This window comes from Ceratotherium simum, chromosome 2 (genome assembly GCF_057802395.1).
Source record: "Ceratotherium simum simum isolate JZ-2026a chromosome 2, ASM5780239v1, whole genome shotgun sequence".
Taxonomy (NCBI): domain Eukaryota; kingdom Metazoa; phylum Chordata; class Mammalia; order Perissodactyla; family Rhinocerotidae; genus Ceratotherium; species Ceratotherium simum.
The window spans coordinates 2,365,039-2,392,955 of NC_141901.1; the positions used below are offsets into that span (position 1 = coordinate 2,365,039).

The 27,917-nt window shown below is 50.8% G+C and overlaps 1 protein-coding gene and 1 long non-coding RNA gene across 2 annotated transcripts; one reads left to right on the forward strand and one right to left on the reverse strand.

Annotated features, from left to right (window-relative positions):
- Positions 1-1,049: 1,049 nt before the first annotated feature.
- Positions 1,050-10,038, forward strand: LOC147917718 (uncharacterized). The gene is made up of 3 exons (XR_015548755.1): positions 1,050-1,194; positions 6,424-6,552; positions 10,001-10,038. It is a non-coding gene; the product is annotated as an uncharacterized LOC147917718 (long non-coding RNA).
- SLC26A9 (solute carrier family 26 member 9) lies at positions 8,892-27,839 on the reverse strand. The gene is made up of 20 exons (XM_004425109.3): positions 27,713-27,839; positions 24,884-25,023; positions 24,666-24,776; positions 23,835-24,010; positions 22,149-22,313; positions 21,444-21,596; positions 21,041-21,123; positions 20,134-20,281; positions 19,722-19,835; positions 19,435-19,512; positions 18,760-18,855; positions 16,662-16,768; positions 15,803-15,872; positions 15,590-15,682; positions 15,338-15,451; positions 14,404-14,685; positions 13,278-13,332; positions 11,991-12,136; positions 10,204-10,275; positions 8,892-8,939 (listed from the first exon to the last, which is right to left on the reverse strand). The coding sequence occupies exons 1-20, from the start codon at positions 27,835-27,837 to the stop codon at positions 8,892-8,894; spliced, it is 2,376 nt and encodes a 791-aa protein (XP_004425166.3). The 5' UTR covers positions 27,838-27,839.
- Positions 27,840-27,917: the final 78 nt, after the last annotated feature.

Consider the following 27,917-nt stretch of genomic DNA (forward strand, 5'->3'; position numbering starts at 1 on the left):
ATTCTCACTGAGTTCATCTATTCTTCTCCCCACATCAGTGAGCATCTTTAACACTCTTAGTTTGAACTCTCTGTTGGGTAGCTTGCTCATTTCTGTTTCACTTAGTTCCTTTTCTAGAGTTTTGTCTTGTTCCCTTACTTGGAATGTATTCTTTTGCCTCCTCATTTTGCCTCTTTCCCTGTGCTTGTGTCTATGTATTAGGTAGGTCAGCTACGTCTTCTGCTCTTGGATAGGTGACCTTATACAAGTGATGCCTTAGGAGTCCTGCAGTGTGCTTCCCTCAGTTCTCAATGTTCCAGGGGTGACCCCTATGTGGGCTACGTGTGTCCTTCTGTTGTGGCCTGTTTGCTCTCCCTGTATGCGCCCAGGTAGGCCGAGTTATGCTCCTGGTCAGCTGTTGTAATGCTCAGCTGTTTGTAGTTGTTGTGGACCCTTCAGTCTCTTTATCAGGTGTGGGGAGCCCCAGCACAGTTGGCTGCAAGTTCTAATACCACATTTGTGTTGCAGTATTTCTTTTAAGTGAGTAGGCCCCCAGTGTGGCAGGTTGTTAGGCTCAGGGGCTTACAATTGCTATAAGCCTCCAGCCTTTAGGTCTCTTATCAGCTCTCTGAGGATTGCAGCTGGGTGGGGCTGGCCTCAGGCACGGGAGCACCCAATTGTTTCAGACTTTGGAAGGTGGAGCAAACCCCCTATGTGGGTCTTTGAGAAGCACAAGTCTTCTGCAGCTGACAAGCCCTGCCGCCCACAGGTCCACACACACAGTCAACACAGTCCTGCCCCGTGTGTGCGCCCTGACCTCCCGACGCGGACCCAGTCTCTCCATGGCGGGAGCCCCACACACTCCACCACTGCCCCACACTCTCCACCTGCTCCTTGTGTACGCTCTGCCCCACTGAAGTGGGCTCAGTTGCCAGGCTGCAGAGAATCCAGTCACCAATCTATGCAGGCCCACAAGTTGCCTGAGGGCTTGTTGTTGGGTGGGGCCAGTCTCTAGGGTAGGCTCCACGCCCTGGCTGAGCCGGATTAAATCCGTACTCTAGTGGGTGGGGCAGACCTGGGCTAGCAGGCCCCAGGGAGAACTCCAATGGTGTCTGTGTCAGCACGCCCACACCAGGCCACAACAATGGCCGCTGCCAATGTCCCAGTCCCTGGAGAGGTCTCACCTCTCACCGAGATGCACTCAGGGCCTATCAGGTGAGTCTCTTTTCACCAAAGCACTATGCACCTTTCTTTCTGGTGATTTTAGGATGCTTTCTGAAACGGGTGAGTTTGCGCGCCAGCCCTTTAAGAGCTGGTTTTAATTTCTTTGTGAACCAGGTTTTCTGGGGGTACTCCCCAATGTTTTAGTAGCAGGCAAAGTCAGATATTATGCCGCTGGTCTCGATTGTGCTGGGTCCACAAAATGCCCACAGCGGGGGCGCTCCCCAGCTCAGGGCCCCGTGCCTCCAGGGAGGGCTGCGTACCTGTGGGCTGCTCCTGGGTGGCCATGAACCTGGCGGCTTGTGAAGGCGGCATTTTTTCTCTCCAGAAGGGAGTTTCTGCCTCTTCCACCTCAATTAGGATTGTCCTTTGTTGCAGGAGTTCCTCTTATCCAGTTTTCAGTTCTGTCTCAGGGGTAATTTTTCCACGAGTAGTTGTAAATTGGCTGTGTCTGCGGGAGGAGGTGAGTTCAGAGTCTGCCTACGCCACCATCTTGACTTCTCCCCCCTACCTTCATTTTTAAAGATAACTTTGCTGGTTATAGATTTCTTGGTTGACAGTTTTTTCTTTGGCACTTTTAATATGTTATCCACTGCTTTCTATTGTTTCTGCTGAGAAATCAGCAGTTAATTTTATTGTGGTTCCCTTGCAAGTGATGAGTCAATTTTTCTCTTGCTGCTTTCAAGGTTTTCTCTTTGTCTTTGACTTTCAGCATTTTTACTATGATGTGTCCGTTTCTGGATCTCTTTGTATTTATCCTACTTGGAGTTCACTGAGCTTCTTGGATGTGTAGATAATTGCTTTTCAGTAAATTTGGGACGTTTTTAGCCATTATTTCTTTGAGTACATTTTCTGCTTCTTTTTCTCTCTCCTTTCCTTCTGGTACTCCCTTTATGCCTATGTTGTTGTGCTTAATAGTGTCCTACATTTCTCCAAGGCTCTGTTCATTTTTCTTCATTCTTTTTCTCTCTGTTCTTTGGTTTGCATAATCTCTATCAATCCATCCTCAGGTACACCAATTCTTTCTTCTGCCAGTTCAAATCTACTGTTGAGCCCTTCTGGTGAATTTTTAAAAATTTCTGTTAAACATTTCAACTCCAGAATTTCCTTTATTTACTTACTTATTTTTGGTGAGCAAGATTAGCCCTGAGCTAACATCTGTTGCCAATCCTCCTCCTTTTGCTGAGGAAGATTGGCCCTGGGCTAACATCCGTACCCATCTTCCTCTGCTTTATATGTGGGACACCTGCCACAACATGGCTTGGTAAGTGGTGCATAGGTCTGCACCCTGAATCTGGACCTGAAAACCCCAGGCCACCAAAGCAGAGCATGTGAACTTAACCACTACGCCACCAGGCTGCCCCCTAGAATTTCCATTTAAAAAAAATAATTTCTATCTTTTTATTGATATTCTCTATTTGATGCAACATTGTCATCATACCTTCCTTTACTTCTTTAATCATGCTTTCTTTCAGTTTTGTGAACATATTTATAATGGCTACTTTGAAATCTTTTTCTGTTAAATCTGACATTTGGTTGCTCTCACAGACAGACTCTGTTGCCTGCTTTTTGTCTAGTGTATTGATCATACTTTCTTTTTTTTTACATGCCTCATAATTTTTTTTGTTGGAAACTGCACATTTTAGATAACATATTGTAGCAACTCTGGCTACTGGTTCCTTTCCCTCCCCCTTGGGCTTGTTATTGTTTTTGGCTTGTTTATTTGTTTAGTGACTGGACGGATCATTTTAATGAAGCCTATTTCTCCCCCACAGAGTTAAACCCCTGATGTTGCTCCTCAAGGAGGCAGTTTGGGGTATGCCCACAGTCACCCTGGATGACAGTGGTGTTGGTTGGGTTCTCTTCCTCTTTTTCCTTGACCACACCCAGCTGTTAAATTCTACTAATTGCTGGCTGATAGTTCTACTGTTTTCAATAATGCCCTGGGCATAAATTGCTGTACAAACTAATCCAATCATATTGCAGCTCCTTTGAAGGAATAGTTTCTGAGTTCAGTGTTTGATATTTGTTCTGACTGTGGGAAGACTCCTTCAATGTGTGGTTTTCTCCTGCAAACTAGCCAGCCTACAGTCTAGGCTGTATCTTTGTTACATTCACAATCCACAAATCTCCTCCCAATTGACTTTTACCACAACCTCCATTGTTCTTGAGAGTACCCTTGGGCTTGAGCTTCTCCATGCCCTTTCGCAGATTAAGTCATTTCCTTTGGGAAGAAATTAAGAGCTATCTATTTTATCTATTTTACGGCCTTCTTCTTCTGGGAGGCAAAATCTCTGAGCCAGAGCTCTGGACCTGGAGGTAGGGACAATGGCAAGCTTGTCTATTCTAGGAGCTCAGCACTTGGTGTGGGGGGGTCAGCAACCTGAGGTCCTCTTGGCTTGCCTGTCCTCCTGGGGAACCACTGCCTCACACACTGGGGCAAGAGTGATTGGGATCCCAGTGTTCTCAGCACACTGCACCCACATTACAACCTCCATTATAAAAGTTGAGAATGAGGGGAGAAGGAAGCCCCCACTCAGCCTTAACAAAAGGTAGCTGGGGCAGGATGACAAATACTGAAGTCCTATTCTTCCTGGGAAGAATGTCCTCTGACTGAGAAGTCAGGGGAGAGAGAGCCTTGTATTCTTGGAAGTCTGGAGCAGAGTCTTTGCCTTGCTGAGTTGGGAAGGAGGAGGGAGGGAGTGGTCTTGGTTCAGATATCACAGATTCTCACCTTTTAAAACTGAATTTTCACAGATTTTCTTGAATGTTTCTTCACTTGCTATTTGCCTTTAGGACAATTTTTAGAGATTTAAAGTTTTTTTTTAATCATTGTCACTAGTTTCACTGGGGAGCTGGTCAGTGGAACTCCTTATACTCTTATGCCAGACGTTGATCTTGCTACATCTATTCTTGATAAAAGTATTAAAATGATAAAATATATTTTTCCAATGCTAAAGCCAGAATCATGTTTAAGAAGAAAAAGTAGAAACATTTGCATTAAAGTTAGGAACAAGAAAAGAAAAGAAAGAATGTCTACTATCACCAGTATTATTTAACATTGTTTTGCAAGTACTAATCAAGGAGAGAGTACTAAGTGCTAAACAGGAGAAAGAGATTAGAGGTAGAAAATTTGAAAAGGAGGTAAAATTATAATTATTTGAAAACATAAGATGTGTATCTGGCAAACCTGAAATAATCAACTGGAAAACTACTACAAAACTATTAGTTCTGTAAGAGAATTCAGTGAGTAATCTGGGTACAAATTAATTTACAGAAATCAATAGCCTTTATACACGCAAACAACAGCCAGTTAGAAAATATGATGAAAGAAAAAATTCTATTTATAATGGCAATAAAAAAGATAAAAAATAACTTGAGAAATACGTAAGATCTATATGAGGAAATGCTACTTTGATTATCAAAAGGAGACTTAAACAAATGGAAAGGATTACCATATCCTTGAATAAGAAAACTGTATCATAAAAATGTTCTAAGTGGAGACTAACTCTCTCAGATATTAAAAAATACTACAAAGCCTCTATAATTCTATCTATCTATCTATCTATCTATCTATCAGATATCTATCTATGTCTATCTGTATATCTCTATCTATCATCATTGGTATGGACTCAATTCTTGTTTTCAATGGTTTAAAATTCATCACTGTATTTAATTAATTTGATGCTCAGATTGTCCCACATTTGGCTAGTAGAAGCTGCTTCAACCTGGTTGCTGTGACCTTGTGATATGCCTCCATCATTATTTTGAGCAATTCTTGGCTTTCTGGCATAAAATATTGTTCCAGACTGATTGTGTCCCCACCCTGCCCTGGCCCTGGAATCAGCCATTTCACTGAGGAGCCCTGGTTACTTTAAATAAAGAATGGTATTAGAGACCATGTTTAAGAATTCACAGTCTTAAAAGTACTCCATTCCAGTTTAGAACGGTGAGATGGCCATCTTATAGATGTTTCAACACTTACCCCTAAAGGCTGCTAGAGCCACGTTGTAGTTTTACAACTAAAGATAAACATAGCTTTTAAAGATGAGAAGTTAAAGAAATACATCTAATTTAGATGCTGCATGTGTGCCACTCAAAACTCCCCTACTAAGCCTCTGTCAGGGTGGCAGTTCTGAGCAGTCTTACCTACCTGCTGGGCCCTCCCTGGAGCTGTGCATGCCTCTTTCTTCCGGTCCTGGGTGGCTTCCCTGATGCCACAGCATGGGACACCTTGGGAACTGCTCTGCACTCATATCCATGTAACCTGTAATTGTTGCGGAGTTAGTACACAAGGAATCACCCTTGATCAATGGAAGATGGGAGTGATGGTTAAATGCTTCTCCAGGACAGTTGGAGATGCATTTCACAGGGCTCCTGTGAAGGCCCAGCAGGGCAGAGCCCCAGTGCCCTCCACAGTGGCTACCTCAGTAACTTTTTCTTGTGTTGGCTTTCCCTCTCCCGCTGTTTCACGTCTCCTGCCTTTCACTCCTGCTCCCTGGGATCATTTCCCAAATACCTGCTTGTGTCTCAGGTTCTGCATCCAGGGGGATTCAGGCTAAAATAGCATCATAAAATATACGTATAATAAATTCAAATAGGAGTGATGCTAATTGCTAATTTACTCAGATCTTGCAGGGCAGCTGAATAGCAGGATAAAGCAAGATTAGTTTATTTTGCATAAGTCCTCCTCCTCCTTCACCTCTTTCTCCCTTTTCCAGCTCTCCCAATCTCTTTGTTCCTATGTACCTATATCCTGCTGGCCATTCATCTCCCTTCCCTCTTTGCTTTGTCTTATCTCTAGCCCGTCATCTCTTTCCATCTTGTCATATTTCTGTTTCCTTCATGCCTTTGCTCTGTTTTTATGCGATTTCTCTTATTTCCTTCCATTTCCTACTGTTAGTAAACAAAATTGGGAGTCAATCTAGCTTATTGGACACTTGAGTCCTGTGGCCTTACGCTCCTTGCATTGTCTCATAAATGGGGGAGGGAGAGGTGGGATTAGATTGTGTGCTCCCAAACTAAGGATTCTGAAAGCTTTGCTGAGTATTGATGGGATTGGCCTTTAACAGACATCTCATGCATGTTGAAGAATTGGCATGTGAAAGGTATACAGAAGCGATGATGGGACTTCAACTTCCCTGATAGCCACAGAAATCACAGAGTTGGCCCTGGGAACTGGTCCTGAGTATGTGGATCCCTTATTCAGTCTTCTCTCCCCAGTCCCTGCTCTTCAGCTGGATCATGGAAGTTTCTTCACTCCCAGGAGCGGAAAACCAGAACCTGGAGAGAAGCTGGGAGACTCACGGAGGAGTCTCAGCTCCTTGTTGCTTCCCCCCAGGACAGTGCAAAGTAAGGCCTGCTTTTCCTAGGGGTGACTTGTTTTGCCTCTCTGTCAAACCACCCAAACACATGCATTTGTTCACATTTCAAAACCACTTTATTACCAAAATGAACAAAAGGAGAATGGCATTTAAATTAAATAAATTACACAAATATCTCAAGAGTCCCAGTCTTCCCTGGGAACCACGTCATCACAGGTCAGTATCACTGAGAACATTCAAAAGTATTGAAATTCTGGATTACTTCATTACCTTGCCCTACTTTCCCGCCTCAATCATGTCCAGAGAATAGCCTATGTTTGTGATCTTTCCAAAATATTCCAACAGTGAAGTTTTCTTTAATGTCTGCCCCCACCACATGTGTTTTCAATCTTACCTTCAATCTGTGAGTACTTATACCCTTGGACATGTTGCAGGATCCCTCCTTGAGCCCCAGCTCCAGGCCACTGTGAGTCAGCAATCCCCTTTAGGTCTGGCGCTGGTCTGGGGATTAGTGGTCACTTTTTCAAGTCCTCAAGGGTTCTAGACACTTGGTTCAAAGGGGACCTCTGACTTGGGATATCGGGGCTCTGTGACCTTCCCCTATCTCCTGGGCCTGAACTGGACTTTGAAGGAGGTGGAGTAGGGGAGGGTGAGTTGTCATTGGCTAATGTTCTTGTCCTCCTGGAATTTGGCACTTCAGGTGCTGGGCATGGTGAATCCCAGATAACATTGTCTTCTGCCTCCCAAGTTTTGAGTTCCATTAGCAGCCAGATGGCATAACAAATTCACAGAGAAGCAATACTCGTAGGCCAAGAATCTGTTGGCTCTTTGCCACATCTGCTCCTTTAACTCTAAGAAGACTTGCTAGCTGACCAGCTCACTCAACCTACAGACACACAATGCAGGTCAGGCTGAAGTTAGGAATTGGGACATTTTTCCAGGCTGGGCCAGCCCAACCTGTTGGGCAGGGGTCGTTAAGTTGAAGGAGCTGGGTGGAAGCAGTAGGCAGAGGCTAGAAGGTTTTCTGTGCACTTCCATGAAAATTTCCCAAACTCTTGCACATGGAACCTCTTTATTTTCAAGTCGACAATGGGGTCCCTCTAGTTACCTCCTTATTTATATACATGGAGAACTTAACCCCTCTTCTCATCTTTCCTAGAAGGAGATGGCCTCAGCTCCTGAGTTTGTTAAGGAGTCCCTGAGGAGGAAGACCCCATCTGGATCAGCCCTTCACCACAGTCTGCACCTAGTTGGGGGTTGCAGCTGGTCCTTGGGGCACTTCCTCTCTTGTCTAGCTGAAAGATTCAGGCCCCAAGCTGATAAGGGAGAGTTAAAATCTTTGGTTCTTTGGCAAGTGAAGAAGGACAAGGCAGATTTCCCAAGTTGGGGAGGCACTTCTGAGGTCAGGGGGACTATCAGGGCCCAGGGCCCACCAGTTTGCCCTGGGTTGGCATAGCACGCCCCCCCCCCCCCAATTCTCTGGTACAAAGAGGGATTCCTAAAAGCTTTTGTGCAGAAAAACTGGTATCTGTTGCCAGGTTGCCAGAGGATTCTGCCAGCTACCCCCCTGTTCCTTTTAGGTTCCTACCCAGTCTCAAGTGGAAAGGAGCAGCCCCTGAGGGCAGGGGGAGTGATAATGTTGCGGGACATTGGGGCGACTACCTTGTTGGGTTGCCCCTGGGAGGTAGCTCTGGCGACCTTGAGGGCCCTGGCCACTCCCTAGGCTAGAATCTGATGTGCGGAATAGCAGTGAGGTCTTGGCAGCCTTGAGATGAGGAGGAAGGGGGCACAGTTACCAAGACAGAGATTTCTGGGTTGTGGGGAGTGCATGGTCCCAGGGGTACAGAGCTGCCAGGGACAGAGTTGGGGCAGCCGGAGAGGGCAAGCCAAAGAGTCCTAAGCGAGTTCATGCCTGTATCCTGTGACACCTTGACACCATCTGACACAAAGCCATGCAAGCCCACGGACACTTTCGAAGCTTCCGCTCTAGGCCGGCACAATCGTACTTTCCCTTCCGTTCTTGGCTCACTCTTAAAGTCCAGCAGTCGGGGGGGCCCAGCTGCACGGGCCCGGCATGGGTGGGTGTGGTGGAGTGAGCAGGAGGCTTGCTCGTTGCTGGCCAGGGCCATGAGGGTCCTCAGAATGGTGGAGAGGTGGCTCTCCCTGCTGCTGAGCTTGGCCCACTCTAGAGATGCCAGGAGGGAGGATGGGGAAGGAGAGAGGAGGAGAGGGAGGAGGATAGAGGGGGACTGAAGTCCTGGTGGAGGTGCTCTCCTCTACCCACCATTCCCCGTGATCCCAGGCTCGTCCTTCATGGAAGTTCCAGGTGCCAGGGCTCTGCAGGTAGCGTGGGAGCCGGCTGGCCCCTCACAGGGCAGTCAGGGTTTCTGCATGGAACATGCTCCCGAACATCTCCTGCAGGGCCGTAGGCGGGAAAGGAGATTGGAGGGGAGAGCATTAGACCGTTGGGTTCAGAGTGGCTGCAACCACAAGGCGAACTAGGAACCCCCGGCCAGAAATAGGCATCATGAGTGTGTGTGTGTGTGTGTGTGTGTGTGTGTGTGTGTTTGTGAACAGGGGAGAGGCAGGGTCAGCCTAAGAGGTGAACTGGTACAGAAGTGACAAGAGAAGATGCCTGGAATCTAACTTTGACTCACCTCCGGTGTGCTATGTGACCTTCACATGTGTCCCCCACCCCCACTTTGTACATTCACTTTCTTCATTAGATAAAATGAGGGTTGAGATCAGATAAGCTCTAAAGTCCTATCTTGCTCTGATAAGCTATTTTGGTCCTATCCAAGTTTTTTGGAATGTGCTGCAAATTCCATGGGGGCATAGAAATCAGTCTGCCAAATCTCTGTGCCTCTGGCTCTATTTCCTAATGTCTCCCGCATGCCATCAGCACTCACAGAGGCATGTTCAGAGGACCATGGAACTCAGCCCGAAAAGAATGGGAAGAGGCACAAAGTGAGATGTTACTTCAAATAGACCCAAAGTCACATTTCTCTAAGCCTAGTCATCTGGCTTCTTTTAATTCATGGCATTGGGGTAGGGCTACTTTCCACGTCAGGACCAGAGGGCCTTGTGGGGATAGCAACACTTCGCATCCACATATCTCTTAGCTCTTAAGGCCTGTCCACATGCAATAATATTCCTACTCCTAGAATTTGTACCCCTGGAACTCCTCTGACTCTCCCAGAACATGCTTCCTAAGGGCATGGGTCTTTGTTTTGCTCACTGTTGTATGTCTACTACCCTGTGTCAGGCGAGTAGTAGGCAGTCCATAAATATCTGCTGAATTAATGAAAGAACAAATGAACCTCTGCTAATCTTGTGAGGTAGAGGGGACGGTATGAGCCATATTCCCCTTACTTTACAATGATAAAAACTGGGGCCCGGTGGTGTTATGTGGCTTGCCCAAGGTCACATGGCTCATGCGTTGGAGAGTTAAGAATAGATGTTCTAATGTTCTCTAGGATCTGGTCCAGTGTCTCTCCCTTCCCCAACGATGCCTTTCAGGGAATGAGAAGAATTAAGATCTGCTATTAAAAGAAAGATGAGAAAGAAACGTTGCCTTCCTTCAAGGTGACTGCTCCGGCTTGGAGGTGAGAGAGCCTGGTGAACACCCTGGATTTGAGAGGGTCTCTTCCTCCCCCTCCTCACCTCCCCCACGGCTCACCTGCTCTAAGTCCCAGTAGCTGGAGCTCTCCTCCTCCGAATCGTACAAAGAGAGCTCAGGGTCCACTGGAGCCTAGAAGGGGGGAAACCCGTGCAGAATGAGCTCCATGACAGAATGACCGAGTCTGGTGCAAATGGCAGGCTCTGGGTGGGCACCATGTGTTCTGATGCATAAGTTGCCCTCTGGCCCCTTCCATCCCCTCCTCTCTCTTCCCTGCCTCACAAAATATAGCACAGCTGTGGTCTGCCCACAGCAGACAGGTGTGCAGCGGGCCTGCCCTCCTTTGCGGGTGTTTTAGAGGCAGGGAAGGTTTACCTAGCTTACAAGGATGATTGGCTAGCTGCCTGACCTCAAGGAATCCATTTCCCTTCTGGGGGAATCTGTTTCCTGTAAAAGTAGGATAGTCAAATTCATTTTGCTGGCTTTCTACCTCAGCATGCTGTTGAAAAAGTGTGTGTGTGTGTAATTCATATATATGAAGATATTCTGTAATATGTAAATGTATAATATGAATTATTTTAAATATATAAATGGTAATAACTGGACATTATTTGTGCAATAACAAATGAGAGGATTCTTCCAGAATCTCCCTGTCTTTGCTCTGTGGACACGGTTCATGGAGCCAGAAAGGCCGTTGCTCCTGCACAGTTTCCCTTCAACTGTGGAGGGCGGGCGCCAAGGCCCCATGTTTTCCTGGGCAGGCTTCCAGCGCTTAGAACAGATGGCTTCACCTTCATCAGTCTCTTAAAGCAAAGAGCAAATGGTTGCTCTAGGGCCAGAAAAGCCTTTCTTATGACCCACAGAGGGCAGAGGAGGTTTTTGTCGAGGGCTGGGGCACAGAGTCTTGGGAGGCCAAGGGCAGAGGCTGAGCTCGGAGGGGACCCTGGGAGGTAGGGGGTGGCTGGGGAGGCCTGGGCAGGGACACCAGTGGGGTGGGCTCTTGCTGCCTCCCCTGCTTTCTGAAGCCCTAGACAGTGTTATTTGTAGCTCATTTGCATACCACTTACTGAGCTAGTAAACTAAATGTCAAGGAGCTGAGACAAAACTTGGATCCAGCCTCTTCATCCATCACCGGCCTGAAATCTCCAAGCTCTGCTAAATTAAAACGGGCAGGCTCACTCGCCGCCCTTCCCCAAAGCCTCTTCTAGAAAGAGTGAAGGAGCAGGAGGGGGTGAGCAATGCCAGAATACTGGGCACAACTTAATGAGCTTTGAGTGTTTGTGTGATCTGGAAATGAATATTAATAAAAGATTTTACAGGGGCGGGCCCCATGGTGTAGCGGTTAAGTGTGCGCGCTCTGCTGCTGGCGGCCCGGGTTCAGATCCCCGGCGCGCACCGACGCACCGCTTGTCAAGCCATGCTGTGGTGGTGTCCCATATAAAGTGGAGGAAGATGGGCACAGATGTTAGCCCAGGGCCAGTCTTCCTCAGCAAAAAGAGGAGGATTGGCATGGATGTTAGCTCAGGGCTGATCTTCCTCACCAAAAAAAAAAAAAAAAAAAAAAAAACTATTATGAAAAAAATAAAAGATTTTACAATATACAAAGCACTTTCATAAGAGATATAATTATCAGTTAATCCTACAACAAAAATAAAAGAAAAACCCTATGAGGTAGGTAGTGTTAGTTTAGGGTACCCATCTACAGATAAGGAAACTGAGATTCAGAAAAGTTAAATGACAGAATTGGCATTGGAACCCAAACCTTCTCCTGTGTTCTTTCTAATGCCCCCTGGTCCTGCTATTTCAGTGCCCTGGGGCCTAGGATTCCCCAGGGACAGGGACCTTACCCCTCGAAAGTCACGTCCTGGGGCCACTTCTCTGGCATTGGCTTGGGCAAAGAGGACTGCATCGTGTATGCTGGGAAAGACGTGGTTGCGTGCTAGACACCCATCTTCAAAGACACCTCCATGGCTGATGTCGTTGTACACCTGGGCTGGAAGGAGGGAAAGATCACCTTCAGAAAGATAACGGCCATTGTGGTTGGAGCTGGGGTAGGGGAGGATGGTAGAGAGGGTAGAGGGCTGGCCTTGGCACTGGCCTTGCAATATCAGTTCTGGACAGCAGAGGGCAACATGAGCTTGAGGATGCTGAACCTTCAACCCAGGGCAGAAGGAAGCAGTTTGATTCAGGGAGTTGGTACTTTGTGGCTATTCGAGCGGGAAAGGCTAAAACGTCCATGAGGAGGCTGCTGCCAGTTCTGTCCCCTGAGGGTCCATCCTTTCTCTTGTTTACCTAGACTTTGCCTGCAACCTCCAATGTGTGGCAGAGCCCTCACTCCTACCAAATCCTAGAGATGATTTCCCGAGGAACATCCAGTGAGGGTGGGAGGAAGCCTCTGATTTGCGCTCTGGACCACATGCACAGCAGGTCATTGCCATTGCAGACTCTCCTAGAGCGGGGCCTCCACAGAGCCTGGGACGTGCTCAGGCCGGTTCTGAAGTTGGGCAGGGCCACTGGAAGGGCTCTGACCCTCTATGGGAAGTGGGCGTGTGAGTACGTACCCCTTCATGTTCTCTTGTGTGTCTGTGTGCGCTTGCTGTGTGTCCACTGCACTCTACATATGTGTTGACGATGTGAAAGTTCCCTGCTGTGTGGACATGTCCTTGGGGCTGTGTATATGTGCCCATTGGAGGTTGCCTGCATATAAAACTGTGTATCCATATGTTCCCTGGATAATTATGGTATGTATGTGCTTTATGCTTATTCATGGACTTTCAGATTTGGAGAAGATCCCCAAATTCATCTAGTCAACCTCCTCACCTCACACAGGTGGCAATTGGTCCCTAGACAGATAAAGTGACTTGGCCTAGGATACATGGCAAATTAGTGGTGGGGCAAATTAGGATCCTGGCTGTCCTTTCTTAGCTCCACTATCCCCCACTCTGTTACTGAGACCCCTAGATGTTCACATAGTCTGGCCCAGTCTTTTCTGACTCGTGCCTGCAGCTCTTCTGAGCAGGCGATAGTCAGGAGAGTGTTTGGATGCTCTCGTTTCCGCCCCCTCTCTATTCAGCGTCCCACCAACCTGTTCCCACCCCACCCCTTTCAGTCCCTGAATGTCCTCGGTCTCTTACCATGAATGTTCACCAAGAAGACCTTCACACCGATCTTCCCATAGGTGGAACTCAGCTAGAAGTGTTGGGGAGGGTGTCGGGGTAGGGAGAGAAAAAGAAAGGAATGTTCTGAGTGGGTCTCAAAAGTGACTCACAAAATGCACTTCAGAGGGGAAGCCAAACAAATAAGCACTCCTGAGAGCCCTGGCAGCCCAAGATAAAAATAGCAGCAAAGCACACCACTTCTTCCTGGAGTGTGTTGGCTGACGGCTTCTATGGAAAGCGGGCGGAAATGGGGCTTTGCCAGAGAGGCGGGCACTTAAAGCCACCGTGGCCCCTTCTTATGGGGCCAGGACTTTTCTTCTCGCAGCTTAGATTCCCAGACTCCACCACTTTCCTGACTATGGCTTTAGGCGGAAGCTGGAGGGGAGGACCGAGGCCCGGAGATGCTAGGACTTCAGGCCCACCTGGACTCCAGGTCCGGGCTAGGGAAGCAGGCTGAGCCCCCCGCTTGGAGGTGGAGCCTTCTGTGCTCCTGGCTGATGGTGATGTCAGCCTGTGTGCTCTCTGTTCCCCTCAGTGTCCCTGGGCTGTCTCCATCTGAGCCAGCTCTGCAGCTTGCTGAGTCCCTGCCATCAGATGTGGCTGCTGAAAAGTTATCAGTTGAATACATTTATTCCGGGTATCCCGTGGGCTGCCTGTTTGGTCTGAGGACGTGGGGCACTAATGTTATTTCTTCTCTCCTCAGCTGGCTGGAGCTGGCTGACCCTAGAGTGTCTGGGTGAGCATGAGAAGGAACAGCAGACCATGAACCAGGGCCAAGCTGGACTCTACTCAGAGGCCCCTGGAGTGGGTTCCTGGTGGCCTGAGAGGGAACTTGGGTGGCTAGAGAGGAGTGCTAGGGCCGGGTGGAGCAGCGGGGCCTGGAGCTCTGGTGTCCCTCTCCAGCCACGCATTGTCTTATGCTGTCTGGGCCTGCTGTGCAGAGAGTATCCTTTCCTGGCCAGGTCTAGGGGAAGGAGGGTTCTCAGGAGCCGTTAGCGTCCTTCGCAAGCTTCCTCCCTCACCTTGTGAAAACTCCAAGGAAAGAGAGTGTGGGAGAGCAGGGGTGAGGGTGCGAGGCACTCCCTCTGCCCAAGGGCCTCACCTTGGCCAGGGCTTTGATACCCATCAAGTCCACAAAGCTGACCCCACTCATGTCGAGGATGAGGGTGTGGAAGGTGACAAAGGGTGGGACGCCGGCCAGCACGTCACTGGGTTCAACGGGGATCTCAGCAGAGGCCGGTGGCTCACAATGGGCAGCTGGGGAACTGTCAGGGCTGAAGGTGATGTAGGACACACTGGCGCCGTTAGCAGGCGTCTGGTTGTTGTTGGGGTCGGTTGGGAAGGCGTTCTCAAAGTCCTGCTGGAGCTCCTGCAGGGAGACAGTCTGGAGGGTGGGGGTGAGGGGCAGTCAGGGATCATCAAACTGAATCAGACTTTGCTGTGGCTGAGGCAGGGGCAAGGCGCATGCAGGTGGAGGAGAATAACTGAACTCGGTCACGGTGAATACAAGCCCCAAAACCCCCATGGGAGAGGCATCTCCCAAAGGCCCTTCCTGAGGCAGGGCCTGCGTGCCTGGTCTCCCACAACCCAGGCAAGGTTGGAGGACCCTTCCAAGAGAGGCACTGAAGCTTCAGCCCACTCTGCTGCCAGGAAGCCCCATTGGAAACAACTGGGCTCCTTTTTGCATTTGTCTGGGCCTGCCTGCTTTTCCTCAGAACTCCCACACCACCTCCACCTTGCTGCTCTGGGTTGGCTGGGTACCCCAGGAAATTCACTGCTGCTCCCCTTCTAGGGTTGTCTATAAGTCCATGGGCCATATCCTATCTTAGCCAGAAAATAGGGGATCATGGGAGTTCCTTGGTTACCCCGGGAGCTGACAGCCCCTCACCCAAGGAGAAGAACACCCAGTGGCCACCAGGCAATGGCCACAGAGACTTTATGTCTTTGTCTTGAAGGGTGCTGGCAGGTGGGGTGCCAGGGGGAAGAATTAGAGAGGGCAGGCGAGAGGACGTGGGCTGTTCCTAGCCTCAGTTCACCTTAGTTTTCATGAATAGAGACTTCCTCTGTTGTGTGGGCATCCTTCTCCCCTTCTCCTGCCTCTTGAGGTATTTTTGCTTAGCAAGCAACACTTTCTGGGGGTCCACACCTGTCTGCAGGAAGAAAGCCAACAGCAATCTTGACCTCCACCCTCTTTGGAGGCGGCCTGCTCTTGGCTCCCAGCCCCCTTTCTTTCATCTTCTGGCCATTCTCTGTCCAGCCCCTCTGGTCACCAGAGGACTAGGTCTTACCTTGGCAATGACCTTTTGCCTGAAGATCTCAGAGTTGGCGAAGTAGAGAGGGGAGCAGTAAGTGACTATCTTGATCCCCTTGATTTCCTGGGCCTGTGATGGGGAGACTGAGCTCAGGTAGCAGAAATGTCTTTATTGGCTTTTTTTTCTAACCCTCTTCTCCTTGGGGTGGGGACGGGCAAAACTGGGAAGTCTTACGCTTGGGTTACGCACCCTGTTGTAGGTCTTGGGATTCACATAAATGTCAGTGTCCACGACCTGGGCCAAAGTGTAGCCGTTTCGACTGGATGAAGAAGGAAAGAAAAATGTAAGCGAATGCTAACAGCAAGTGGGCCTGGGGCAATGCCGGGGTTGGGGGCCAGGGCAGAGGCAGGGCAGGAGAGGGTTGCTTCCACACCCCCGGGCTCATTGTGTTTGTCTTTCTGCACTGGAGACTGTGCTTGGTGGCCTGTGCCTGGGCTATAGCCAGAGCGATGACAGGCAGGCCCTTGACGTGACTCCCAGATCAGGACTCAGGGGAGAGAAGACGTGGGGGTACCCAAGGTGACAAGCTTAAGTGACCCTGAAGTTACCGCTTCCTGGTTCTGAGTTCTCAAGAAGAGAAGACAGGGTTTCCTGAATATTCAGTGTCCTTCCTGCCCTGGCCCGAACCCCTTCCTCGGGCCCCACCGGCCTGTACTGTCTGATCTTTTTATAGGAAGAACACAGCATCTGTCCTATGTCCTGGTATTCCCCTGGGGTGGAGTCCCATTTGGTCTGGGTCTGGCAGTGCCTTTGGAGGGACGCTGAGTCAAACCCACCTGCTCTTCCCCTACTTTCTCTGACCCCCCCAGCCCCCCAAGACTATGATGGCTCTCTTTGGGGTTTGAAAAATATGGGAAGTCAGACAGCCCAGCCTGAGCCCATGAGTCCTGGCTAGGTTGGGCTCTCCTCAGGCCAGGTAGCACCTCCAGTGCCAGGCCCAAAAGGCAGCAGGGCATGGAGGGCTGGGCCAGGCCTCAGCATGGGAGCCCTTGACAGGCTGGGCCAGAGGCCCCACTGCTGTACCTTGAGGAGAGGGGCTGTTACTTACAACTGGGTCTGGAAGACCACAACCAGGATGGAGAAGGCGACACCCACTGCCACACCATATGGCAGGCTCAGGAAGAAGGAGGAGAGGAAGCTCACCACCCAGATACACTGTGAAGAGAGAGATGTCAAAGCAGGCCTGGGGAGAAAACTGCCTCTTTTGGGAAGTCTTCCTGGATTAGCCAAGGCCATTCTCTGCCAGCATAACCTCAGACCTGCCCTTCCCTTTTCATGGTATTTTTGCACTGTTTTATGTATTTGTGTTTGGTTACACTTGCTCATTTCTTCTAGATTGAGTGTGGCTCCCTGATCTTGTTGGGTTTTTAGCAGACAACCCCAGCATGCATGGGGGCAACGGCGTAACAATAGAGCATGAGTCTCGGGTCAGTTAGGCCCGGGTTCCCAGTTTCCTTCTCCTCCTTACTAGCTGTGCGAGCCCGAGTCGCCCAATACACAAAGGAGGACGGCTCATACCTGCTTCCTGACGGGAAGAAAGAGCTATGGAACGGAAGCTCCCAGCCTAGTGGTGGGCACCCAACAGGTGATCAGCAGTTCCCTTTCTCGTCTACTAGTAAGCTGTGGAAGCCTGCCACGGGCTGGGTGGTGCTTCCTGGCCTGATGGCCTGCAGCCTGATTGTGTGGGTAGGGGCAGGATTGGATGTAGTTTTTTTTTTTTTTTTTTGTGGTGAGGCGGATTGGCACTGGGCTAACATCCGTTGCCAAACTTCCTCTTCTTTGGCTGAGGAAGATTAGCCCTGAGCTAACATCTGTGCCCATCTTCCTCCATTTTTACATGTGGGACGCCACCACAGTGTGGCTTGACGAGCGGTGCATAGGTCCCGGGATTTGAACCCCTGAACCCCGGGCTGCCGAAGTGCAGCGTGCGAACTTAACCTCTACGCCTCCAGGCCGGCCCCTTGGATGTAGTTTTGATAGTTGCACCCTATGGTCCTTTAGAGTCCCCCAAATTCCTCTAAAGGAAATAAGTCTGCCTACATTCCTATAGAGAACTCTGAAGATCAGATGGAATCCCAAAGCATTGTGTAATATCAGGGACTATTGTCATGGTGGGGGGATCGTTGGGATGTGGTAAAAGCAGATCCTTGGGATGGGGAGTGGGTCATCATTTTTCTGCCTATCCTCATTGCTCACTCACTGGGGGACCCCGAGGGACCACTCACTTCTCTGGCTTTAAGGATTTCCTTCCTGAATCACGCGGGTGAGCCTCCTCCCCTAGGAGACAGTACAGCCCAGAGGTTTGCAGTCTAAGGCTTGGGATTTCCAATGCTGACCATACCACTTACTACCTCTGTGGCTTTTGACAAGGTTCTTAACCTCTCTGAGCCTTGGTTTCATCATCTTGAAAGGAGGTTAGCAAATCCTCTGTCATAGGCCCTGGTGGGGCTTGAGTAGGGATAGTGCAGTGTCGTCAGAACACAGTAGCCTCATTACTGTCGTCCACTGGACAATGTGGTGGCAATGTGACTGAGAACAGCAATAAGTCGTATTTGCTGAGTGCTTTATGGTTCCACAGTGCTTTCCCATTATGATCTCATTTAATCCTCAGAACCAGTGTGTGACGCAGCCACGACCATCACCTCCATTACAGATGAGGAAATAGAACTCCAGAGAAGTCTGGGAACTTGCTCAAGACCCTGGGCCACTGGCTGTATGTTCTAGTGCTTTTCGTTTTTTAAAACTATTTCTTTTTGCTTTTTTTGGAACTATAAATCGTAGAAATAATAATAGCTAAGTTTTATTGAACACAAGATGCAATTCAGACACTGTGCTCCTTACTTACATTATCTCATTTCTCGCTCGTAAGCATCCCTGGGGGCTGAGAGTGTAGAATACCCATTTCACAGACGAGGAAGCTGAGACTCAGAGAGGTTAAGGGACTTGCTGTTGGCCACAAAGCCAGTGAACGTCTGAGTTAGGATTTGAACAAAGGATGTCTCACTCCTAAACCTGGGCTCTTAACACTCAGCTATGCTAATGAGGGAGCAGCCAACCAGAGGGATCACGGATAGAACTGACAGGGCTGCGGGGTTGGAGCAGGGGCAGGGGCACAGCGGGGTGCCCAGAGGCCGCCCAATACCTACACAGTCCAGCTTGCTCTTCCTCCACAAGTAGTAGGGGTCGGCAAGTTGCTTGAGGGAGTTCTTGAGGTTGACAGCTATCAGGGCTCCTAGCACAGACTAAAGAAGCAGAACATTGTTCCTTGTTACCTGTGATGTCCCCTTCTTCCTGCCCTTCCTACAGACACCTGACCCTGGGGCCTGGCAGGACACAGCTGGAGCCCCAGAACCCCTCCCATGGTAGAGCCCTGCATCTCTGCACTCAGTCTTAGGTCTGGAGAGCACAGGTGCTCGAGCTATGGGCCCATCCTGGCCCCATCTTTGCCCTTCTCTCTTCCCTCGTCCCCAGACGGCCTGTGCCTGGAGCCCTTCTAGCTGTAAACACTGATTGGGAAATCAACTCTGAGGTCAGAAGGCTGGAGTTTGAGACCAGCCCTGCACTGGTGAGCTGTGTCACCACAGGCAGATCACTTAAGTCTCTCAGCCTCAGTTTCCCTCACCTGTAAAATGGGGAGAATAAAACCTGTGTTGTCTATTTCTCAGGTTGTGATCAGGACAAAGGGGACAATGATGGCACTTTATAATCTGTAAAGTGCTACCGAGCTCTTTACCTGGTACCACTTTAAAGTGTACTTAAAGTACACTTTAAGATTGTTTACTGGAGTCTCACTGGCCTCTGTTCTCCCGTGGGGTTCTTACCTTGGGGAGGGCATACAGATAGGACCCCAGGACCAGCATGGTGATCATCACCACCAGAGACACGCACAGGCTCGCCACCTAGTCAGAGAAAGACTTGGGAATAGGGAGTGGGTACGAAATTCCTGCCCTTGATTTATTTCCAATAGATGCCCTTGGCGGAGGGGCGACTAGGGAGAGGGGGATGTTTGGACAGGCAGCTGGCCTGGCTTGCGGGTGCCTGGGCTTCCCTGGGGCAATTGTTCTGCTACCCTCCCACCCGTCCCCAACTCTCCCGGGACAGCACTCACCTGGGATTTTCCTCCAGCTCCATCCACAGCCAGAGTGACGGAAAGAGCACAGCAAATGACATGGATTTTAAAGAAGGAGCCAAAGAAGTTGCTGCAGCCCAGGGCAATCATCTCCTGTGGGGACAGGGGCAGGACTGGAAACTGGAGGTGTGGGGCTTGGGGCAGCAGGGTACGGACCACACATAGTTGGCCATACAAGCTGGACCTTGGGCCTAGGACTGAGAGTGGCCCTATTGCTATAGAGCCATACACACCCAATCAAGCAGACGTCAGCTCTTGGGGTCAGAGACCCCCTCCCCACTGGCCTGCAGCCTGCCTCACCTCAGCCCAAAGAGCCCCAGGACTTCTCTTGCCAGGCCTCTCTGGGCCCTGGCCCATCTTGATCAGCCCTGCCGGGAGCAGCCGGACCTACCTGGTTGGAATCCACATCATAGCCGTGCTTGCTGGCCAGGGTCCGGCCCATAGCCAGGTTGATGACGTAGCCCACGATGGCCAGAGAGAAGGCTGTGCCAATCATATCCTTCCACTGAGAAACCACAGGCAACACGGGAGTGGGGAACCTGCCGAGGAGCCAGAAAGGAGGCAGGGTCCAAGGGCGTGAGGAGAGGGAGGACACTAAGTCCTTCATCAACGCACGGAGACCAGCCGGGCCCCACTGTGTGCCAGCTCTTTCCATGAATTACCCTTTCCAATCTGAATCTTCAGTACAACGCCGAGGGCAGCTCCCGTCCCTCCAGTTGTTAGAGCAGGAAACGGGCTTAGAGAACCTAACACATCCAAGGTCACGGAGCCAGTAAGCAGTAGGGCCTCATTTGTTGAGGCCCAGATTCTGGACTCTTTCTGCTCACCAGGCCCCAGCCCCCCAGTGCTGTGAGCCCTCCCTGCAGCTCCACCTCTGCGGCACCTGCACTGCGCCCACCCTCCCAGGGCCCAGCGTGGCACCTGTGACAGAGTGGATGTTGAATGAATTGTGTTGATCCTAATGGCTTCCTTTCCACATGCATAAAAAGATCCAGTGCCTTATAACAAGGCAAAGAGCCAGAAAAGGGTTGATCAGAGAGGCTTCGCTTGAACAGCATCTACTGAATGAGACTTTTGCGGGGAGCATGGCCGTTAGGATTCACTGTTCATGAAACAGCCAGCACTGGCTGGTTGTGCGGTTCTTCTTCTTAACACTTAATAGTGATAACTCACATCTGCTCAGTGCCAGCGAGTTAGAATGCACTTTCCTAGAGTTCATCTTATCTCGTCTCTGAGCTCAGGCCCTCGTGCGGAGTGCAGTGGGGGTGGGGCCAGGTTTCCTGGCCACTGGGACTCACCCGTGTTGGATCTCTCCCACAATCTGCATGTGATACTTTTTGGGCATCTTATAGCTCCCGGAGATAGCTGTTGCCACCACCACCTGCAAGCCCCAAAGTGGAGAATGGGGATTGGCTCTAAGCTGGGGCCAGGGCAAGGGTCTCTCCCAAGCCTCCCTTTTCTCTAGGGACCCCAAATCCCGCTCCCCTGCCTCCTTGAGGGGGAGCAACCTGAGGAGCTAGAAGCGTGGGAGCCATACACAGGGGATGGAGTGGATTCACCCTGACTTCCTGCCCCACTGGCTGCCAGTGGAGGGCGGTGAGGGTGGGTAGGGGCTCCCTTGGCCCTGGCTGGAGCTGGATTCCTTTCCTCACGGCCTCTCCAGCCTGGCCCCCAATAGCCCAGTCCTGGCAAGGTCCTTACCACGATCATCTCTGTAGGGATGGGGAAGCGGATCTTGTGCATGTAGCGAGCATTGAGTTCCTTCACCAGCATCAGGAAGGCACCGCTGATGAGGGCGAAGATGAGCGAGGCGATGTTGGTGTGGGGGAGGTTTTTGCAAATGTCAATGAAGGTCTGGGGAGAGAGCATCATGCTCAGGGCTCCCACCTCTTCTTCCCACACTCTCCCCACCCCTGGGTGTCTGACCCAGTGAAGGGATGTCATGGATGCTAACGGAGGCATACCAAAACAGATTCCAGACCCTGGTCATGAACACCATCCCATCTTCCACCACCCTCTCCCAAAGGGCACGTTGGGAGCTCATGCCGGTATGGAAATGCTGGTTCCCTTTCTGTTTCTCTAGAAAAAATTCAAGCTAAAGGAGGAGGGATGGAAATTAGACATAAGGAAGGACTTCCTAGGCAGGGAGGTGTGGATCGGGGAACTGATGGAGAGCGTACATCTACTTTTCTGCAGGGATTAACCACAGAGAACCTCAGTGAGCCCTCAAGGTCATGTGTTTGACTCTCCCTCCCAAAGTGGGAACCCCCTGGGAATCCTCTCTAAACCAGCTCTTGCTTGAGAACATCTGGTAATGAGGAGCTCACAACTTCTTAAAACAGTAAACTCTGCTCATGTGTCTGCTCGAGCCCATCCCCGTTTGCAGGGGTGCATTCCTAGACTCACAAAGACGATGGACCCTGGGCCTGCGTAGGAGGGGATGGTCAGTCCAAAGATGTACTTGAGCACCGAGATCAGGATCTGCAGGCCAGCGGCTGTCATGAAGCCCCGGATGAAGGACTCGGAGAGGTAGATGGCCACGAAGCCAAACTGTACGAAGCCCAGGCCCATCTGAGAGGAGGGGGAAAAGGGGAGACCAAGAAGGGTCAGCAGCTCCCACACCTGCCTGACCCAAACCCAGGTCTGGAGTTCCATGCAGCAGCTCTGGGGAATGAGCCCTTCATGACTGTGTCTTGCCCTTTACTGTGCCAGCACAGCTTTAGTCCCTTTGGGACACAGGCCTCTTTGTCACCCCACCCCTCTGGCTTCAGTTTCCTCATCTGTAAAATGATCCTGGCCCTCCCCCAGTGTTTCCTTTCTCAGTAGATGACACCACCATCCACCCAGTTGGCCAACCTAAAACTTGGGAGTCATCCTCCCTCACCTCCCACATCCAATCTATCACCAAGCCCTGTTAATGTTCCTGGCAGAATGTTCCTTAGGTCCACCCCCATCTCCACCGCTGCCACCCTGGTCTAGGCCCTCAGCATTCTTGTCTGGGCCTCTGCATAGTCTCCCAACAGGTCTCCTGGCTTGATTCCAATCCGTCTCCCACCCTTCATCTCTGTAGCCCGAACGAGCCTTATAAACTGCCAGTTGGACCCAAAGCTGCTGCTTAGGGGACAGACCTCAGACATCACTGTCTGGCTCCTGCCTACCTTTCCAGCCTCTTTTCTGGCCCACCTTGAAGGCCCTCTGCCTCCAGCCACACCAAACTCCTTGCCTTGTCATTCCCTGGCCAGTTCACACTCTCTCAGGTTCAATGTTTTGGGGTGCCGTTCCCTCTGCCCGGCCTGTCCTTCTGTGCCATGTTCACTTGGCTACTGGTCAACTTCCACTCATCCTTGAAGACTCAGGTCAAAGGTCACCTCCTTTCTTCGAGGAGAGGCCTGCCCTGACTCTCTCTTTGGTGTTCCCACAGCAGTTTGTACATAGCTCTATTATGTTGCTTATCTCACTGCCTACAAGTTTATCTACTGACATGGCTACTTCCTCTGCTGGGCTGTGAGCTCCTGGAGAACTGGGCCTCTTTCTTACTTATCTTTTATCCCCAGGGCCTAGCCCAGTTCCTGGCACAGTGAAACAACCAAAAAATATTAACTGAATGAGTGAATGGATGCAAGGTGCCCTCTGAGGTTACTTCCTGCTCTTGCATGCTGTCCTGCGTGTCTCCCTTCATAACCCCCAGCAGAGCCTTTGCATGTGGTGGAAACGCAATTTATGTCACAGCTGGTGCTGTGGCTTGGAGCAGAGGAAGCTAGGGGGAATCAGGGGTGTTAGAGAAACTGGAAGACAGTGCTGGCAGAGAGTTGGGCACTGGAAAGGGTAGCGGAGAGAGGCCGTGAGTCTTTAGACAGTCATTAACTCAGGGCAGTTTCATCGGGAGTAGATGCTGGTCTCACGGACATGCTGGAGGCAGGTGAGGAGATACTCTGACTTTTCAAGGTCTTTTGTGGCCCTGGGAATGGGGAAGAGGGAGGAGGCAGAGCCCTAAATCAACTTTAACGTCAAAACTGGCTCTTTCAGGTAGGGGCAGGGCAGGCTGATGCCCTCCTGAGGTGGGGCCCTGGCAGATGGGGCCGACCCCCTCACCTGGATGATGGCAGTCAGGCAGGCTAGTGTCGCCGACACGTGCAGCCTCTCGGCCTCCATGGCCGCTGTGTCCACATAGCTCTCATTGGTGGCGTTGTTGAAGACCCGGAATTTCGATTCTGGGGCCAGCTGCAGACAGATGTTACCCACCAGGATGCTGATAACGGCAAAGGTACCTGTAGTGCCCACCCAGCCAGCAGAAGTCAGAGGTTTGGACCACACCCATGGAAACCAGAAAGGGGCCCAGGAATGCTCCCGACCCCCACAGGGATGGAGTCCCACACCTCCAAGCCTCCTCTCCAGCATAACACCCACCACTCACATCTCACCACGAGCTACACTTTTCAGGGCGCTTTCACCTCAACTGTTAATCTTATTTCATTGGACATGTGAGGAAATGAGCTTGGAAATGCAAGCAGAGCCTGACCCAGAAACAGGCCTTGTGATCAGGCCCTTTTCTCCTTCTTACTTAGCACCAGAGGACTCCAAATGTCCCTGCAGTGGCCTACAGGGGCGGGCCTGGGAGTTAGACTTTAATTTCTCACTCTGTTTAGCACTCTATGGTATATGGTATATCTTGTTACACCAAGTCTTCCCCACATTCCAGGGAGGGAGACTGAACAGGTAATGCTAACTGAGCATGCGGAAGCTAAGTGGTTTCTCCAAGGTCACAGAGGACCTGGGACTGACACTCACAGTGACAGTCCCTCCAGGACCAACCAGCACCAACTAGAGGAGACTGCAGATGGAAAATCACCCAGACTCCCTTTGCCACACCCCCTATCCTTGTTTTCCAAGTCCTCCTGCTTGCTGAGAGGGGAGAGGCCTTACCTGGCACCATCTGGTGTATGCCCCCCAGGAAGAAGTAGGTCAGGAGGGGGAAGAAGGAGGAGTAGAGGCCGTTGACTGCAGGAAGGTTGGCCAGCAGAGCAAATGCCATGCCTGCAGAGGATGAAGAGACTGAAGGCTCAGGGGCATGGTTGGGTTATGGTGGTCACAGAGGGTGGGGGCAGGGAGAGGAACAGGCATGCCTGAGGGGACCCCCTCACCTTGTGGGACCTGGATGCATCCACCACTGAGGCCTCCCAGCAGGTCGGGGACCAGGTAGTCTTTGATCTTGTACTTGGGAAGCCAGGAGAGCACAGGGAATAGCCCAAACACCACGGTTTTGATCTTGGCTGAGGAACATCTGGAGGGGAAGAGGGCAGGTTTCCAGTCAGCACTATATAGCTTGGACGTTCCAAGTCGGAGAGGGATTATAATATACTGTTCCTGGTCATCCCTTCATTCATTCACTCATTCATTCAAACTTCATTGAGCACCCCCACAGTGTGGTGTGCGGGGATGCTGAGGAGAAAATGCAGGGACTTTCCCTTGAGAGTCATCGACATGCCCTGGACATTAGCTGGAGGTCTTTGTTTGCTCATCTGGGAAATCTACAAGACTTGGCTTAAAGGCGTGGATTTTGCAGTGGCTTAGCCTTCCAAGGTGTCAAATCCAGCCCCCATCTCAGAAGGCCTTCCTCCAGTCTGACTGAACACAGGCCCGAGCTCCCTTGTCTGGGCTCCTACAGCATTGTGTGCACGCTGTGCTGTAATTACTTGCTTTTCATCTCTCTCTCTCCAGACAGCAAACCCCACCATGGTGAGAAGTCTGGCTCTCTTGTTCGTCTTTAGATACCTTGTGCATTACACTGGGGTGCTTAGAAGATATTTGCTGAATAAATGAATGAATGGATAAGTGAGAGGATGGGCTAGTACTGAAACTCAGCCCAAGTGGGGGCTGCTGCCATCTTTCTTAGAACTTCCCCCAACAGGAAGCCTCCATTGTCCCTGAGGGTGCACCTCTGCTGACCCACCGTCCGTTAAGTGTGATGACTTTGATGCCTGAGTTTTTCCCCTGTTAATTCATCCTCTGTGGAGGGAAGAATGGGGAGCTGTTCATTGGTCAACGCAGGGTGGGGAGAGTTGATCCCTTCCCTGTTTGTTGAACACCTAGAGGTACTTTCAGAGAAACTTGGGAGCGGTAGGAACAAGGGCCTGCACAATTAAGGGTGACAGATGGTGGATTGATGACTGGAAGGGGTGGGAGGCATTTGCTTTTCTTTTCTCAGTTGAGGGAACTCAAATACTCAGGGCCCATCTGGTGACTCACTGGCCTGCTCTGATTAAGCCTCCTTTCCTGCCCAGCACCAATTCTTGCTCTTTGCTATTGCTCAACAATAGCAACACTGGGTCCCCTGGATGTCACCCAAGACTGAAATCAACACAGACAGTGCTTTGTCCCCTGTAAAGCCTGGGCAGATTTTCTATCCCAACCCACATTCTGTGCAATGGCATCACCATCGACATCTGACTCCCTGGTCTCCTCTGGGGTGGGTGGGTGCCTCTCCCTTTCCTTGGATCGTGGATGGGGAGTTGGACTGGTGGTAAATAGCTTACAGCATCTCTAAAGACTTGTCCTAAGAAAGAACCAGCCCTGCAGGAACTCTCTCAGGTTTGTCTGTGGCAGAGAAAACTGGACTCGTGTATAGAGAGCTGGCTAGGGGCAAAAAAAGAACCCACCAGAGGGCTTGTCCATGCCCAGCCTGACTTGCAAGCCTGCCACATGTTGAGCAAAGCAATCTGAAGCCTGAGAGAAGAGGTGGGAACAGATGCTAAACACCTATACAGAGGCTCCAGAGACCAAGAGGGAAGTGGACAGAGGGATTAGCTTTCTAGACATAGATTCATTCATTCAACAAATAATTATTGGAGCACCTTCTGGATGCCAGGCACTGTTCAAGGCTCTCGTGCCAGCCTCATGGGAATTGTTAGTTCCCTACATCTCTTTATAGTTTTCACCATCCTAATCTTTTAGGACAACAGCAGGTACTCTCATCTCTCCAGCACAGAAACAATCCAAACTTAAACTCTGGACACCAAGGCTGGCAGAGCCCACCCGTCTCGAAGATTACAGCTGTGGGGACAGTGCTTGGACACTGGGCACCCAAGGCCTTGGCTGTACCCGCGCAGAGATGGAGCCTCCCCGGAGAAGTAGGGTTGGGCCAGAGCTCTTAGTGAAGACTCAAGTAGGCGATTCCCCCGCCTGAACCAGTTCCACCTGCATCTCCGCTTCAGCCGTTGCCGGTGACCTCGATCCAGGTCACTGAATCAGCTGTTTCTCCAGGGGAGCGAGGAAGCGCAAGCCAGCCCACAGTGAGGCCTGAGTGAGGGCTGCCAGAAGTCTGGGAAGGGGGAAGGTGCCACTGGTGGCCTTGGGCTCAGGAGTGTGGGTATGGATCATCTTGAGAAGCCCCTCCTTAGAGGCGAGATTTCACCATCCACCAGCACAGTTCCGGGGATCTGAGAGTGGAAAGAGCCCGGGGGCTGGTAGGTACCCTCTAGGAGAGCCCAGGAATGTAGGAGCCACCTTCGGGCATTCTCTGGGCCAGGAGAAGGAAGGAGCATCCTGGAGGATACAGGATGTGGGGTAGTGGCGGCTTCGGATTTTTCTTTATAAGGAGGGGGCAGGACATTGAAGTAGGGGCTCTGATGCTCCTCGCCCCCCACCCCATGCGCAGCATGTCCATCTACTGCTCCCTTGAGAACCCAAGAGAGACTTGAGTGGACTGAGAACGTGGCGAGACTGCATGCGGGGTTGGGATGCCCTACACCCTTCTGAAGCTGTTGCTGGTCTTGCCCCTACTCCCCATCCTCCATGGGGGTCTCAGTACAGATGAGGTTGTAGGATCTTAAATTCAGGGTTCCAAAGCTCCTCTCCCCAGGGTTTCCCCAAGCCCTGTCTTAGGGGTACTGGTGCAGGAGTTGCACCTTGGTTCAGGGAGGATTTTGGTGGGGAGCAGAGGAAAGAGGAGTCTAGGCCCTGGGCCACGTTACCTGAAGGTGTTTTGAAGTTTCTCTCCCAGTGGATACGTCCGGTCCTTCTTCTCAAACTCATCGTCGAAGAGGGTGAGAGAGTATGCGGCTCTGTCTACCACGTAGCGGGGCCTGGGCTGGCTCATGTCTGGGGCATTTACAAGCTTTGGGAGAAGCAGAGAAGGGAGGATGAGAGGCATCCCTCCCGTGTGCCAGCGTGGCCTTC